At 40.2% G+C, this 17,410-nt stretch overlaps 1 protein-coding gene across 4 annotated transcripts in view; it reads left to right on the top strand.

The window, feature by feature from the left end:
* Positions 1-17,410, top strand: part of NHSL1 (NHS like 1) — a 240,735-nt gene that overhangs the window by 199,447 nt on the left and 23,878 nt on the right. For 2 of the 4 annotated variants that reach the window (XM_084827665.1, XM_084827666.1), the window contains exons 3-4: positions 706-833; positions 9,008-9,200. In XM_084827665.1, the coding sequence (XP_084683791.1) occupies positions 706-833; positions 9,008-9,200 (321 nt within the window). Of the gene's footprint in view, positions 1-705; positions 834-3,926; positions 3,999-9,007; positions 9,201-16,617; positions 16,750-17,410 lie in introns of all 4 variants that reach the window. The other 2 variants (XM_084827667.1, XM_084827664.1) reach the window with 2 other exon arrangements.

Raw genomic sequence — 17,410 nt, 5'->3', positions numbered from 1 at the left:
AATAGGAAACCCCCCCCCCCTGCACTCCCTGCGCAGCCCCCAGATCTTCTCCATAGGGTCCCAGCTCTCCAGAGTAAATTTATGGGGAATGTGAGGGGCTGTAGCGGGGAGAGAGAATTCATTCCACTAGTAGTACAAGATTAGATACGACACTCCATATTCAGAGAATGTCAGCATGCATTATTATATAAACCATATTGGTAGATCATCTAGCTGCAACAGTGGGCTTGAAAGTATGTGTGTTGCTAGAACCTCAGAAGCCAGAGCTGGACAGAGTAGGACTTCTAGAGGTTGGAGGGAATGTATGCCTAACAAAGCCAGAATTTATTAAAATAGCAAAATTTATTCAAATATTCTTGATTTGTAGAATTTATTCAGGTCAGAGATTTTTGATCTTCTTGGGTAAGACTTTAGGTCACCTTGCTATGGGTTTTTTATTTTTTGAAAAAAAACTGGGCACAGAATATAAGGGTGTGCTTTTGGTCTCAAATCCCTGTCTTCTTTTTATTTTATCAAGTGCCAGTTGTCTGGAGACCTTGCCACCTCCTTTCAGGTGAATGCTTCCCAGAGGGGAAGGTAGGAAGATGAAGTTGCCTGAAGCTAAATAAACTGACATTGATACTGTTTTCACCACTTGCTGTAGAGTCTGTGTATGCCAACAAGATCGGTAATGGTATCTCTCTCTCCCCCCCCCCCCATTTACAGAATGTGACAAGCTGCGGAGAGATGGCTATAGAAGTTCTCAGTACTATTCTCAGGGTCCAACCTTCTCGTCCTCTTCCAGTGCACTCTGTGGAAGTTACCAAGATGATTATGAAGAAATTGAACAAAAGGTGAGGTAGCAGACACCTGAGGAGACAATGGGTGGGTTTGCACATCATGCTAAGCTGCCCTGAAAATAATCCACCATGGGCTGGTTGTTGGCTTGCTAATCCAACAGATGATTGGGTGCTCTGTGGTTTGCCATGACTTGTTTCCGCCCTTAGTGCCCCTCAGTCCTCCCACTGGCTCCTGGCATGTATCCCAGGTGTATCTATAGCAGCAGAACTCTCATGTTTCCTTGGTACCTATGTCAGCACCCTTTCTTCAATTGGTCTACTGGGGTTGATGGCTCCGACGGAACTCCCCATAAGGTCGCCAAATGGAATTCATTTTCTGAGGCTGCTTTACCTACTCCCAAAGTAAGCACGCCCACCCCAAAGATCTTTCTGCAGTTACTGGCTGCTTTTGGCTCTTCACCCCCACCCCTTCATGCTTGTTGCTTTCCTCCACTGGTCTCCATTGTCAGCTGTCAGCTATACATGTGGGTTACAGAGCAGTGAGATGGATCAGTAAACATACAAAAATTTCAAGACAGAGCAGTGAGGAGCATCAGTAAAGATACACATATTTCAAGGTAAACATATGCACATTTCAAGCCAGAACAATAAAGCTGAGAGGGCAATTACACAAATTGCATGGCAGAGTAGTGAGGAAGATCACTAAAACTATGCCAATTTCATGGAGGAGCAGTAAAACTGAGAGGAAAATTATGCAAATTGCATGGCAGAGAACTGAGGCAAATTTCATGGCAGAGCAGTAAAGCAAAAATTACACAAATTTCATAGCTGCGGACTTTCACACCTGAGAACTTGCACAAGACTGAAAATAAAAAAATAACTTTAAAAAAGGTTGTGAGCATGTTTGGGAGACTCTCTGGTGTCCTTTCTTCTTGATTTTTAGGAGCACAGGACTGAGGGCACTGACAGAGTTGACCTGAGGGAGGATGGTGGTACCCCTAGTGAGATCGCAAGCAGTTGCAGGTGTATTCTCCATGCTTGCTGGGTGGCTCTCTAGCCATTCCCGACAATCCATGATGAAGTTGCCCTGTCGGGTTTGGATATCACAATAAGCCACCCTGAACAACCCAGCAACAAACCATAAGTTCTCAGGGTGGCTTGTTGAAAAAAAAGCCACCTGTGAAAACTGTGCTAGGTTTGGAGTTCACGACAACTCACCATGGGTTATCACCAATGGTGGGTTGTCGTGTTGTATGAACTAGGTCAGGGTAGGACATTGCACAGATAATCTAAAATTAAATTAGCATAGAACTATAGATCTGCAAAATACACATCTATTTCATATTCAGAAATGATAGGCTGAAAGCTGTTATAAAAGCATCACATTTAGGCTCTGTACCGGTAGCTCAACTTAAAGAAGGAAATAACAGTGCAATGGCAACGTTCCAGACAAAAGCACTGATTTTAAAACTGGTTCGGTTGGTTTTAACTGCTTTTATGAGCAAGCAGAAAATAGAATCATTATTCCCTTTGTACATTCTTTGGCTTTGTAGAAAATACAATGATATTCAAAGTTCAGCTAGTATTTGATTTCAGACCTGCCATTTTTTCCCATAGAAGATACCACAAATAAATGACAAGGTCACTCCTTCATTGCATTCTCCTTAATTTGCACACTGAAATGTATAAGGTGGATTTCATGCCATTAACGTTCCTTGTTTTCCTTGCTTTTTGTGCATCATTGGCTTCATTATGATCTGTATAAAATCTCTTGTTGGCAGTAGTTCCTGGTACAGACAGTAAAATCTGTTACGTGTATACTTTTTCTTAAAACTGTCAAACTTACAGCATTTGTGAACAACAGCATAGTGAACATTTTCAGATATGAAGGCATTCTTATAGCACATATGTGCACATGCACATCCAGTTGAACATGGTACAACACACAGTGGCTCATTGCAATCATGCACTTTTTCATAAAAACACCAAATTTGTACTATTTGTTGACTAATACATTGTGATGATCTCTAGATAGTGCATGTGATGTTGCACATGGATTCCAACATGCCCAAATTTATTTCCGTCAGCCATGCATGTGCACACATGTGCTATACCACATGCCTCCCTATATATAATTGATCGCAATGTATAAGTTTCCAAGTTATATAAATTTGGTGCCTTTATGAACAAGTGCACGATTATTATGAGTCATTGTGTTTTTAATTATGAGCAATGGCTGCACATGTACATTTATATGCAGTAGCGCATGCCTCCATGTCTGAAAAGGATTACCATCTATTCAGCACAGAACTGGTATAAATTCAGAGGTTTTCTGGAAAAGTGCATGTTTGCTGTGAAAAACTGAGCTATGCCACTAGACAAGGTCAGGTAACAAGTGATATGAGAGACCTCAACCTTAGACTCTAGAGAGCTTCCTGTCAGAGTATACAATACTGGGCCAGATAGGCAAATAGTCTACCCTGACTTGGTTCGCATGTTATTGATGGATTTGATTTATATTACACCTTCCCACCAAAAAAATGGTGCTCAAGATGGCTAGCAGTAATAAAGCCAGGATTAAAATAAACTCATTAAAACATGATTAAAAATACAACAATAGCAGAAATAAAAACAGCATGCAACCCAACAGAACCCGCTTCAGCAGCAGACCAGCTTACATGCCAAAGGCCTGTACTATCATTCTGCACACAAATGCATCCCTTGGTACTGGTCAGGGTGCATCATGTGAAGCCCACATTTTAATGTGTGAACTGGCCCTAATTCAAGCTAGTACTTGTACAGTAACATCCTTGTTGTGGGTCCTTATTTAATCACACACTTCCCCATTGTGAATCCACTGAACAGGCTGTTTTTCTTAATTAAAAAAAGAAAAAAGGATTTGCACTTTTACTTGAAACATAGTAATGTAGTACCCGTTTTCCATTTCCCCCCTCTTCATTTCTTGAGTACATTTGCTCCACATGGAAAATGTGTGTCTTCAGATAGCAACTCCTCTCTGCTTTCTGAAAGTATGTATACTATTGTATGTTATGTATTCTGTCTGTTGTGTCTTTTTATGCGTGAGTTTTTCCATTTTCTTTTCTTTTCCACTCATTTACTTTCTTTCTCTTCTCTCTCACTCAACAGTCTAGTCTGTTAGACTGCCTCCCCCAGTCTTGCCTTAGTGCCTGCTGTTGTTTGATTCCATGGAAGATCAAGGTATCTAGCCTCAGACCGGATCATCCAGCTGCAATCTCTGCATCTTGATGCTGCTGTCATTTTAGAATATCCTCAACTCTTTCTTGTGCTCTTACTTTTAAATAATCACCTCCTGCTTCTTTATTCCCTTATACAAAAGAAATCTTGTAATAAAACTGTTTAAATATTAGCTTACTTGTTGGCAGCCCAGAACTAACTAATGGACTAACTAATTTTTGCTATCCTTCATATTTTGTTAACATGTGCAATTCTTCAAATGGGCATTATGAATAGTTATGAACTTTAACAAACTATTCTAAACTTTCATAATTTCGGTTGTTATAGTTTTCACAATAACGTATTACAAATGACATGCTGTATGTACTTGAAATGGAAAAATAGATTTCCAAATATTTTCCAAATATTTTCTAGATTACATTCCTAATGTAGAAATGAACAGAAGTGACCCAGCCAAAAAAAGGTGTCCCAGGCAAAAAAAGACCTAATTTTTGCCAACAGCAACAGAAAGTGAGGGAGACACTGGGCCGGTTTGCATGTCATGAGAAGCCACCCTGAAAATAAGCTATGGTGGGTTGGTTGTTCACCCAGTAACCCACATTATTCCTGACAGACAATTGGGCACTCTGTGGCTTGCCATGGCTTGTTTCCCCCTTAGTCCTCCTGCCCACTCCTCGTCATATCCCGTGGGCCTTTCCAGCACAACCTCAGCAGCCTACTCTGCTCATGAGAGGTGGTTTTTTTTCCACCTTTGGGGAGATTTGCACATACTTAATGTTATTTTTTTAACCTTTGGGGAGATTTGTGCAAATTTATCTTTAAAAAAACCTTTCAGGGAGATTTGCGTAAAACCACTGGAGCACAGTAACTACTCTGCTTTAGCACAGTAGATGCTTCACAAAAGTGGAGTAGTTACTGCACTTTAGTGGATTTGTGCAAATCTCCCCGAAAGTTTTTTTAAAAGTTCAGTATGTGCAAATCTCCCCTAAGGTGAAGACAAAATAATGCTAAATTTGTACAAATCTCCCTGAAGGTAGGGGGTAGGAAATTAAATTTGTGCAAGTCTCCCTGAAGGTGGGGAAAAATAACTTTACGTTTCTCAAATCTTCCTGAAGGTGGAAAAACGTTGTCAATGTCTAGAGCGGTGACAAGGTGGAGGAGTAAATTGAGTAGTGTCATTTCAAGATGTAACAAAGAGGGGATATTGTTAGCAATATCGTGAAGAGTGGGAGGCAGGGTTTTTCACCGCTTTTGCCAGGTAGCGCTCTCACCATTTTAAACAACACATGCTGAAACAACTCTACGGGTTTCAGACATCACGACAAGCCACCCTAAGAACAAGCCACCCTAAGCAAATCCACTAGAAACCATGGGTTCTCAGAGTGGCTTGTTTGTGAAAAACAACCCACGACAAAAGCAGTGTCAGGTCCAGACATTATGCTAAGCAGCCCCACAATCACCCATGGTGACAACCCACCATGGCTTAGCATGACACACGAACCAGGCCACTGTGGACATTTTCTTGAATAACCATTCCAAAGATAGACACAGGCCTCAAAGGTCAATAATAACTCTTCAGAATAATTGGAAGAAGAGCAAGGAGCTGCATTCAAGGCTGATAATATAGACACCACCCAAGTCTATAAAATAAATAAAGTTGATTAGAACACACACCTTCTATGTGTTTTGGTTTGGTTTTAATTTGTGTAACTTAAAACTCAATCTCAAAGTGTAGTGCTAGAAAAAACAGGAACAAAATGATAAATTGATACTATTCTTGTGTTGTGGAGAACTCAGTTTGTATGCTTAGCTGTCCTAATGATGTTTTTCCAAGGGTTATATTTACTGAGATGGTTGCATTGTGCAATAATTGAAATAAGCAGTGATTAAAAGTTTCAGGTTTCTATGCTGTAAGGGGAGTTTTTAGAGATTGAGTTTGCCACCTGTGAAGTCTGGATTTCTAGGTGACCTCTGAATAGAACGTACAGGAACAAAAACTTTTTTTTCATTAGAGAAAAGTACTTGGAAAGCAATATGCAGAAAAGAAATTACTACCATTTTGGCTGCTGAAGTAAGTAAATTAACAGCACATTCTATGCATGTTTACTTGGAAGCAAGTCCCACTGAATTCAGTTAAGTATGCATAGGATTGTAGCCTGAGGAAGCAATCCCATAGCCCCTACACAGCCTATGAGGAGCTATAGGATATTTCATATTCCCCAGTCTGAGGTCAAACAGAGCACTTTGACTTTGGAGGGAGAAATCGGGGCTCTGACCCCTCCCCCCTCGCAGCCAGCACAGAAAGAACTGCACCGGCTGCTCTTTGAGGTCAGGAATGTTTCTGAGGTCTGAGAAGGGCATTTTGATGGGCAGGGAGGGGAGGAGACTGGAGAGGCCAGGATGCAAGCTATCCTGAGTTCTGCCAGCCTCCTTCCCTCCCCCTCCGAGCACCCCAGCTAGACAGGCAAAAAAGCCCATCTAGCAAAAAATGCAAGGGATGGGGCTGCAAAGATCGCCTCCGCTGCCCCTCCCACCCTGCACTAAAGATCAGTGGATGATGGGAACAGTGGATGCCTTGATTGAACCAAAACAGTTTAATGCACTAAAATGATTAGAGTAATAAACAACTCTGAGACAATTTTTTCCCAAATAACTGATTGCCTATTTGACGGATCAATTTATTGACCAGATGATCAGTTGATTTGCTTCCTGTATGTGAAAGTCTGGATGTTGTATTATTTTGTATAACCAGAGTTCTACCATAGGCTTCCCTCTTTGGCTTTGTGTCATTTTGCCATCCATCTGATCATTATTATTGCCTTTAAAAGGTGCTTCATTCACAGCTGTTCAGTTTCTTCAAAAAAGATTATATAGTATACATTTACGTCTTTGTTTCTTGTCATGTTCAAAGAGCTCCTGGTGACTGGTTTGTGGCAGCTGGGTTCTCTGATACAGTATAGGGTCAATATAAAATGACAGTTAATTCATTTTGACAGTGTCAACCAACCAAATAAAAAGTAGGTTACTGGGCCTTATCACACAGTGGCACCATGCTTGTGGTATCATTCTGTTGGCACATGAGTCTAGGAGAGAGGGGGGAAAGCCTATTTGGCTGTTATGGTAAGATACATAAAAAAAAACACAGTTTACAATTCCATAACATCATAGTTTACACTTCTGTCTTTATGACTCAGACATGAAAACATTAGAGGAGATTTGTTATCCCATTTCTGGCATTTGAAGTCATATACCTTCAAAACCATCCCTGGACCTTCAGAATGAAAAATCACTTTGCCATGGCTTTGATTTGGTAGTATATAGTATATGTTTTACTTTAAGGCTGGTGCGCAACTAAGAAAATGCTCTTTTCTTTAATGCATTAACGCTGCTTCATACTGAGCATCTTGTATGCCATTTAGACATCCATCTTTTTTTAGGAAACACACAAATGGCTAAGAAATGAGAGTACAGAGAGAAAAGGGAGTAGCTCTGCCATTTAGTGTGTTCATTGCTACAAGTATTTTAAAGGTATGGGTTTTAAAAAAGAAAAAAACATACTCTTTAATATTTATGAGAAAACTAATGAAAACTGCCATGCTGAATCAGTTCAGTGCTGTGTCTGGGCATCATAATTATATTGGTTTGTGCATAATTGCTATAAAGAACGGCTTTAAATAGGAAGAAAATACAGTGTTAGTTATACTGTTCTGATATTAGTAACTCTCACAACTTTAGTCAGACACTTAACCCAAACTGACAAAGTACGAGTTTACATTCCATGATAGGTGTAAATAACAGTGTACAAGACCGCTATTCATTATGCAAACTGTGGACATTTAAAATACCCCTGTGAATGTATACATGTTGTTGAAAGTACTGTGCTTAGTCATTTCAGTGGGCATGTACTTTGTTTTTGGAATAGAATAAGAAACTGATCTCTTCACTTTTTCTTACACTATGAGTTCTTAAATTTAATCACAGTAAATTTTCTCAAACATCAGTGTACTTCAGCTGTTACCTTTTGGCTGGTAATGTGTGCATTTAACAGACCTTGGGAGTAGATCCACTTATGTAAGCCACATAACTTATGAGGAGGAAGCTTACACAGTAGCTCTAAATCCCTGCACATGCACAGGGATTTCTGGTTTTGTAGTGTTCTCTTCTTGGTATGTAGTATTCTTGAAAGTTGTATTGCTCACATGACAATAGTTTATAAATGGGTATTTGGCCATATGGTTAAAAAAAAAGTGACTGTTCTAGAAGAGCTCACTCTCTTCATTGCTGATAAAGAAGCAAGCAAATCAAAAGGAAAGCGATGTAGCAAAACCACAAAACAACTTGCTTTAAGGATCCTTCCAAAAAAGCATACAACTTGCAGAAAATATAGGAACTGTCCTACTTGATCCCTCTTCGTTGACCATCAACACAAAAGGATGGCACCTTTATTTAGACTAGATGGAGTTGGGTTTGTATTTTGTCATGTTCTAGCTTAGTAGAACAGGAGCAGATAAGGGGTATGGGTGTCTCTTGGTAACTGTCTATGTGACCTTATATGGGAACTTTTAAAACATAGAGTGCTCTAAGGTATGAATTGAGGTGAGTGGTTACCTTTTTTCTACATGGTGTATGTCGAATGGTTTCCAGTGAGAAACTGAAGCATAGTTTATGAAATTCTTGTTTTGTCTATTAAAGAGCCATGTATTTCAGAGTATTGTTATAGGACAATTTAGGCCAATCTCCAAAGCCACTTTTCAAAATTATGTAACAATTTTTTTGTTCGTACAAGAAGTAGCAACAATTTTATTAAAAGTAGGTTCATTTTTTTTTAATTAAAAGTAGATGGATCAAGATCTGAATAATTTATCTCTTGCTTGAAGTTGCAAAGGTGAAAGGGTGGCAATTATTTTGTAGCGTTTGATGCTTTCTTTTAGGAACAATTTCAGTAACGCTTATTTTACATTAGCAAGATCAATACATTTGCAATGAATTTATAGTGTACCTTTTTTTTATAGTGTTCAACCCCTTCTCCTGAAGAGGAAAAGCTTATTAGCATCAAGAGACCCAAAACACCAATTTCAAATGAATTTTCTGATATCAACACCCAAACAAATTGGACCAAATCACTTCCGTTGCCGACACCAGAGGAGAAAATGCGACAGCAGGCTCAAGCAGTTCAAACTGATGTTATACCTATTAACGTAACGGGTAGGCTTTTAATTTTGTTGCTGTGTGGTAAGGAAGAACAAGGGATCTCAAGTGGATATTGATTTTTATTTCATGTGACAATAACTTTTGTTGACTGTAGTTTAAGATGTATCTAAAGTATTCATGAAACGTCCAATGGAAGTGCAACTATGTTGAAAGTACTGATAAAATTACTAGTGAATATTTGGTTAACAAAAACGTGGCTCCTCCATTTCTAAAGGGAAGATAAAGAATTTTGGTAAGAGTATACCTCTAGCATCATGACCTTGAAACCCAAGGATAATGGGTCCCCAACAAAAAGATTAATTTTGAGTGTGTATTTTCCTAATGACTTTCTCTTACGATTTTAGGATCTGTTTCTTTTTCAAACAGTGAAGGATATTTAAAAAGTCACCCCAGTCAGCAGTTTTACATTGTTTCTCTACTGTGGCACTTGTATTATCATGGCAGAAATATTTTTGGTACATATAGTGATGGAGGGATCATGAATGCTTATGAATACTGTGTGTTAGCTTCACAGATGAAATTTTAGTAACAGAAAGTCTGTGCTGCTGAAATAAGTTTGAAAAGTCTTAGGCAAGATCCATAGACACTGCATAAATATAGAAACCAAAGGCAGCCATGTTGTCCCATAGAAGAAATTCCAAAATCCACAGTAGGGCCTTCATTAGGACCAACCAAAATGTCACAAAACAGCGAGCAAGCTTTTGACCCAGTTTACACTTACTGACCCAGTTCACGTGATCAAAACAGACTTGTTTTAATCTGTGGTGTATGCCAGGTTCCATCATGAGAACTGGCCAAATGACTACCCATGGGTTGTTTAAAGTGCAGGTAGTCAGGACCACGAGCAAATGTGCTGCCTCCCAACTACTCACTGCCTCTGCTTTGGTAAACTGCCCAGAAACATCTCATTCCTTGGTTGTACTCCATAATGTCTGAACCTAGAACTCTGGGTTGTTGAAGGAAAAACAACCCAGAGTTTTAACCCAACAACAAACTATGGATTAAAACTCAGGGTTGTTTCTCCTTTAGTAACTCAGAGTTCTAGGTTTGGATGTCATGGAGCACATCCTAGGAATATGGGGTGTTCCTGGGTTGTTTACCAAAGCGGAAGTGTCAAGTGGTCAGGAGGCAGCATGCTCGCTCACTCCTGCATGGTCCCAACTACCTGTGGTTTAAACAACCCATGGATAATCGTTACATCTGAACCAGGTCTTTGAGTTGTCCAGAGCTCTTAATCAGGCTGGATATTAAACAGTGCAGGGTGGGTTTGTCTAGAAAACAGAGGCTGGCTTGGTGTTAAAGGCATAAAGTCTACATTGCTCACAGTCTTAAGACGGAGTGTAGGAAGAGGTTGCAGATTTAGTTGGATTAGGTGTGATGCAGGTTTTAGGCTACACTAGCGAGTCTGAGCAAAAACAAATGCAATAGTTGATTCACCATTTTATAAAATACAATATCCACCAGTTATCCAGGTCTAAATCCATTGTTAAGCAAAATACACAGGCTTCTTGTTAGGTAGAGAATAGAAGTAAAGAGAAACATGGCAGTTTTTATATTGGCAAAGGTAGATATTCATTGTATTGAGTTCCTTTCTACAGTTACACACTGGAAGAAGGAAAATGCAGAACTGTCCTCCTGTTCCATTAGGGAGGGAGATCTGTCATTCTCATGCAGATGTCTGCTGCTCCTCACAGGTGCACAGCTGCAAAACAGGAGCCCAGGGCTTATGGCACCATTGTTGGATTGCAACCACATGTCACAGTTTAGGTGGCCTTGGGCACACGTAGTTGATGTCAGCTAAGCCCCATAGACTTCTATTGTGCTTTAGATTTTGGATTATATAATGTACATTACATTGTTAAGGCCCTTGTCTTTATTTCATTAATAATCAATTAATTTGGGTACTCCTTTTTCCGATGTATTTACTAATAACCGCCTAATATTTTATTAGCAAGATTTTCAGTACAATACAATGGATTGATATTAATAAGAAGCATTTAGAAGTAATCAGAAATTCTAAAGGAAGGAATTCTAAGTGTAAAATTCTAACAGATAGAGAAAACCTATAGAGAAAAGTAAATATTCTTGCACACTAAACAGTTAGACAAACAAATACATTTGTGGTGCATTCCTATCGTGCAGGGTGGGTGAAGCATGGAGAGGATCCTCTCCTACATGTTCCAGCCGCCCTGCATTTGTGGCTATAGAGCCGATTCCGGCTCACTAGCTGGGGACTTTGGAGTGGGAAGCAGGGAGGCCACATGGCACATAGGAGTGTCCTAACTATGTTTCTGCGGTCCCCGCCTCAGTGGATGCCCCCTTTTCACCTGCTCCACACTGCATTCATGAATGTGGAGACAGGGAAGAACCGCGCTGCCTACAAGGTGGAGGAGGAGGGGGAGGGGAATGCAGTTATATTGCACTCTGAGCTCGGTTCCCAGAAACCAAAAAATCCTGTGGCAGGAACCATAGGACTGCTGTCTTAGTTTTTTTCCCTACCAGTTTCTACCTTCTTAAAAACAAAGGTCTTAAAGACAGAAAATAATCAGTATTTTTAACAGTAAGAGACTAATATAATTAGAGAAGAAGTCTGAAGTTTATTCCCGTTTAACACTCAAAGTATGTAAGGTTGTTCATAGAGATAGGAAAAAAGGCCTCAAATAAATTCAGTTGGAATACTAAAGCTGAAGACCATGGTAGAGTTCTGCCAAAGAGTAAATTTTTATACTTTAGAGCAGGAGTGGGCAACCTGGTACCCTCCAGATGTTTTTGTCTACAACTCCCAGAATGCCTTACCGTTGGCCCTGCTGGCTGGTGCAGATGGAGGTTGTATTCCAAAACATCTGGAGGGCATCAGGTTGCCTATTCCTGCTTTAGGCTGCATTGCAAGTCCTATTGAACACAGTGGGACTTACGTCTGACTAAATATGTAGAAGATTGCACTGTAAACTTGTAAAGAAATATCCTCTCTGATATTTACTTGAGAAGGGAAGAAGAAATATGCAGCTCTTTAAATACAGTGTGCCATAAAGACTAGGAAACATGTATATGTGTCCTTGTCTGTTTTTTCATAGGAAAGTAATATTTATGTCTGTCCAACCCAGCAACAGTGGATTGGGCTATTCATCGCAATAAAATATTAATGTTTCTGAAGTAAAATACGAACCCTAGATGTACTTTTATTAGAAATTAAGAGCTTTTTAAATAAGATTAATAAATAATGAACATGACCTTTCACTTAGTTGCACAACAGATGAGGCCCCCCTTTGGTTTCATCTGTTAGTGCTCGTTCAGTAGGACAGATTGTAGTACTGCAAATCTGGTGGGTAACCTGAAGGTGTTGGGGGCATTGCATTAATCTGACAAGCTGCTGACTGACTATCCAGGTCTGGGAGTGGATTTAGTTTCTTGGGTCAGCAGGAGCTGAGCTTGCTTTGGAAAGGATATACTCAAAGTTGTGGTCTTCAAGGGACTGGGAGCATATGCTTTTTAAACACCCTGCCCTACTTGTTAATCCTGGGACACCTGATAATGAGAGCTGATGATGCTGAGCTAAGGCATAAATAAAAGATAAAGGGTTTCATTCCACAAATTACTGAAGCATGTGCTTCAGTACCACTGACTTAATTGGGATGCTCCTTGATGAACAAGAGATGTTTCAGCAGGCGTGTGTAAACGTTCTACCTGACTGTGGCCAAAGAAGGCTGCTGAGAAGGTTAGTTTTAAAAAAATAAAATACAAATTCAAGTCTTAAAAACTTATAAACCAGTTTTCAAGTTTCGTAACAGCTTTAATTCATATGATCATGGGTGAATATAGTCAGCCATTTTACCAAGTGGAAACTTACCAAAGTATATGGATGAAAACTTGGTAAACTAGCCATCTGTAATATCCTTCTAAATTGTGAGGATAATTTTATCACACACGCAAACTGAATCATAAATCTGGTAAAGCAGAGGAGTGTTAAACTTCTCCTTAACCATTGGGAACAATATTACAGCCTTACCAAGTAGTTATCACTTAATCCCCTGTATATACTCCTGGACTTACCAAATTGCTTTGTAAAACTTGGCACTGTATCCTTAACACAGATTTTGGTGCAATGTAGACAACTGTGATACTAGTTCTGTGTGCACAGTGGGACTTTGAACCCTTTTCCTGCACCGGCTAGTGTTCCCTACCTATTAAGGCTGAGCCACATGGTCAGCTACTTTTGAAAATCGGAGGAATTTCAATAGCTTTTGTGATGTGAGATGGGGACTGCTGTTGAAAGAAAAACAATCAAAAGTGCTCCACCCCACCCCCGGCATGCCTAACCGAGCAGACTGATGGTCTGAAATCCCTAATCTGTAAAACTCCCAATGCTCCTTGCTTCCCTCATCTGCCATGCTGTTGGAGTTGCAAAGGTTTCACTTAACAAAAACAATATATATTTGGGCTCAAATATTATCCAAGGAAAAACAAATCCTTTGCGTATTATGGTAACTGAGGATGGAACAGCTGTCATTTAGCTTTTTCTCCTGGAGAAGCCCATGTGCTCCCTATTAGTGTACATTGTGTAGCATCTTTTAAGTCAGTGGTAATCCCCACATTTTCCTTGTCATAAGGTCTATTGAAGTCCAGAAGCTCTATCCTGGTCCAGGGAGGACACATATGGCACACACTCGGCGGAGTCTAGCACATGCCAAAGATACTTTTCAATGAGAAATAACTTGGCTATCCAGATGATTAGAATAAAATTTGGAAGAATTCAGATACCTTAAAAAAGTTCCTTTACTTGAATTAAAGCAAAGTGAAATTATTGTATAATAGAACTTTGCCAAAAGGAACATCTGTATTAACCATTCTGTAGATTTATAAGATAAAGAAAAATGTGGGGAATGTAAAGTATTTTAAGGGAGAATATTTAAAAGAGATTTTAGCTCTAAATCCCTTGTATATTTTAACTAATTTGTAAGCCACCTCAAATGACAGAAGAAGCAGCAGGATATAAATACATAAAATAAAAATGGCCAAGTTATTAACTCATTGAAAAATGAATGTTTTTAAAGCGACTCAACCTGTAGGGCTGCTTCTGGGTCCAGTTATAATACAGCATATGGTCAACTATAAGGCTTTCTCCTTTTACACACAGCATGTAAGGTTTTAATTTTGTTGAAACCCATGTGGGTTCAGTGGCTCTAGAAAATGCAGTAGCCGCCGGTGATTAAATATAGCTAAGGTTACAAGAGCAGGAATAATTTGGTATAAGTATAGCCTGTATAGGGCAGGGATAGGCAAGCTTTCTGGGCCCATGGGCACATTTGGCAATTTGAGCAACTGCCCTGTGCACTACCAAAAAATGGCTTCAGTGGGAGGAGCAGCTAGTCGTAAAGGACAAGTACCCTGTCAAGAAGACTGAGTACAAGACAGAGATGCAGTCTGAACCCGAACAAAAAAACCCAATTCCTTTGAACCCAATTTTCTGTGCCAACAGAAACCTGTTTCACAGAAGGCAACCCCTTTTTATCCTCCCACCCTCTCCCAGTCAATTTATTCCCCTCTTTTTTCTCTCTCTGTCACCCTGGCTCACCACCCATTCTGGCTCACCACCCTGGCTCATAGATATGCTCTCCCCACCCCCTTTCTTGTCCACACACACACATTCACACACCATGTATCCCTCTCCTCTTCACCTCACTGCAAGTTCATACAAAAATACAGTCACTCTTTTTCAGGATTCCTCCAAACGCCCCCCTAAACCCATTCCCTCTTCCTCTTTCTTTTTCGCACATGCAGCCACCATCCATTCAGACATACAAGCACAAAGCCTTCCCCAGCCCCCCAGGTTTTCTAAGCTGGCTCCCCCAGCCCCCCTGGTTTCCTGTTGCTCTTCCTCTCACCACTGGCTTCCATGAACCCTGCCCCCAGCTGGCTTACTGCTGCCCTTTCCAGCTCCCCCACTGCTTTCCTTATCCATCCACTGCTCTTTGTAGGCCCCCTCCTCCCCAGATAGAAGTGACAGAAGTCCTTTTTTTAATTTCCCCCTTCCTTTTCTTGGTTGCTGGGGATGCTGCAGAGGAAAGTATTTGCCTGCAGTCCTCCACCACCTTCATTAACTAAAAATGCCTCTGAGTCCCACATCTGATCCAAAAGCAATAATGGGAAATGAAGGTGGCAGCAGCTGGAGGACCTCCATTTGCTTTGAAGCGACCCCAGCTGCTAAGAAAAGATGTTACTTAAACAAGAAGAAATAAATTAAAAGAGAGAAGATCAGGACATCTGAGCGCTCACCAAGGAAGGTGTCCGGAGGCCTACCCCTGATAGAGAGAATAAATATCAATGTTCAGTAAATGCTGTTGATAATTGGCACAGCTATTTGGGGAGTGATCAGGGTTTAACTGTACTGAGGGAGCTGTTTCTGATTCCATCAGTGGGCTCCAATATTGAAAAAAACAAACAACACTGTTTTTAAATATAGTAGAATTTAGAGGTACAGACATTTCGGGCAGAATCCAACGGGGCACTTACGCCTCTGCCAATTCCCTTACCTGCCACCAATTCCTGTCTGCAAGTGGGAAGGAACTGCTTGTGGAAGGAAGATTCCTCCCGGGGCAACTGGAAACAAGTGAAAATGCTCGTTTCTGGTATGGGGCAGGTCGGTGGAGCTCACATAAGGGAGCTCCACCAACCTGTCCCAATCAAGAAACTAGTGTTTCCGCTCATTTCAGGGCTTCCTCTGAGAAGCGCTAAATCGTTGTTGCACAAACAGTAGGTCCTGCTTGTGCAGTGGAATTGGCGGTGCCCACCGCTTGTGCAACAAAATCAGCAGGGCACAAGAGAATCGGCAGAGTTGTAAGTGCCCCGCTGGATTCTGCCCGTTTCAGTTTGGCAAATCTGAAACATATATCTCTGAATGTTCTCCAAATTCTCCCTCACCTTGCACACGCTGTCATAAGTCTATGCTTAGAATCTTAGTTGAAGGCATTAACGATGTCATGAGCAAATGAGGAAATGTTTGGCTTACTATACTGTACATATTACTTGGGGTCATATCTGTACAGCAGAGCATCAGTCTCTCCCTTTTTCCCTCCCTTAAGCATCATGAAAGGGTCAAGCTTAAAACATAATGTATGTATAAGTGATCAACATTGGTACAAGCCATAAGGCTTATTGATATGTTTAGATCAGATGGAAATTCAGTCTGATGAGACAAAAGCCTTTGATGGGACCATATAATCCCTTCCATTCTTAAGCCTTAAAGTGACAGTATGCTGTATCTTTTCCTTCAGTGTATATCCATTCTGTATGACTGAGCTAACATCATATATTAATGCCTTTTCTTCATTTCTACAATAAGCAAGTGGAAGAAAGTGCATGATGTCAGCGTGCTTGAAAGTAATGGTGCTTTGCTTGTTCTACTGTACATCAGGGGAGAATTTTGACCGCCAAGCCAGCATACGGAGGTCTCTAATTTACACAGACACTGTGGTAAGGCGGCCGAAGAAAGTGAAAAGGAGAAAGACTATTACAGGAATCCCAGACAACATCCAAAGAGAGCTAGGTATGGCTCATCAGAACTGTATTCCATTCCAATTAATAATCACTGCTTACCGTAACTAAACTCGTAACATTTTCCTGCGCTCATGAAGCCAATACAGTCTGATAGCCTCTTAAAAGTTTCAAATGAATATGTGCCTGATCATTAAAAAAGAATAGTTAATGCATAAATTGATTACTCCCCCTCCCCTAGAAATTACATTTTTCTTTTTGCTGATTTTACTGAATGCAAAGCTGTCATTTTCAGAACTTATGTACTGAGATGATGAAAATCTGTAGGAATGTAAAAACTGTTTTCAGATTTTGCTTTTTATTCACATGTACTTAAAGATGTGTCTCAGGATTACATTTGAGTGTATCTATTTAACATATTTATTCCTATAATGCAGGGAATATTAATAACTGGATTTGGCTGCAAGATAATGCATTAAAACTGGCCTAATTCAATGTTGATCAGTAGTGCTATTGATGTATTCAAGAATAACAACTGAAGTAGATCTATGTTCTGCTCAGTTTCAAGGCTACTTCACACATGATGGTTTTCCTACAGAGATATTCCTTCTACATGTCCATATGGTGAAGGAAATACATGCATGTTGGTTATGACAGTATACATGCTGTTTTTTATATGGAGTGTTATTTGTGTAACAGGACAGTGCTGTGAA

Source organism: Heloderma suspectum, chromosome 1 (genome assembly GCF_057233095.1).
Source record: "Heloderma suspectum isolate Gila_16-S chromosome 1, 16-S_ref, whole genome shotgun sequence".
In the NCBI taxonomy this organism is placed as follows: Eukaryota; Metazoa; Chordata; class Lepidosauria; order Squamata; family Helodermatidae; genus Heloderma; species Heloderma suspectum.
The sequence above is the reverse complement of the archived record's forward strand: the minus strand, read 5'-3'. Positions and strand labels throughout refer to the sequence as shown.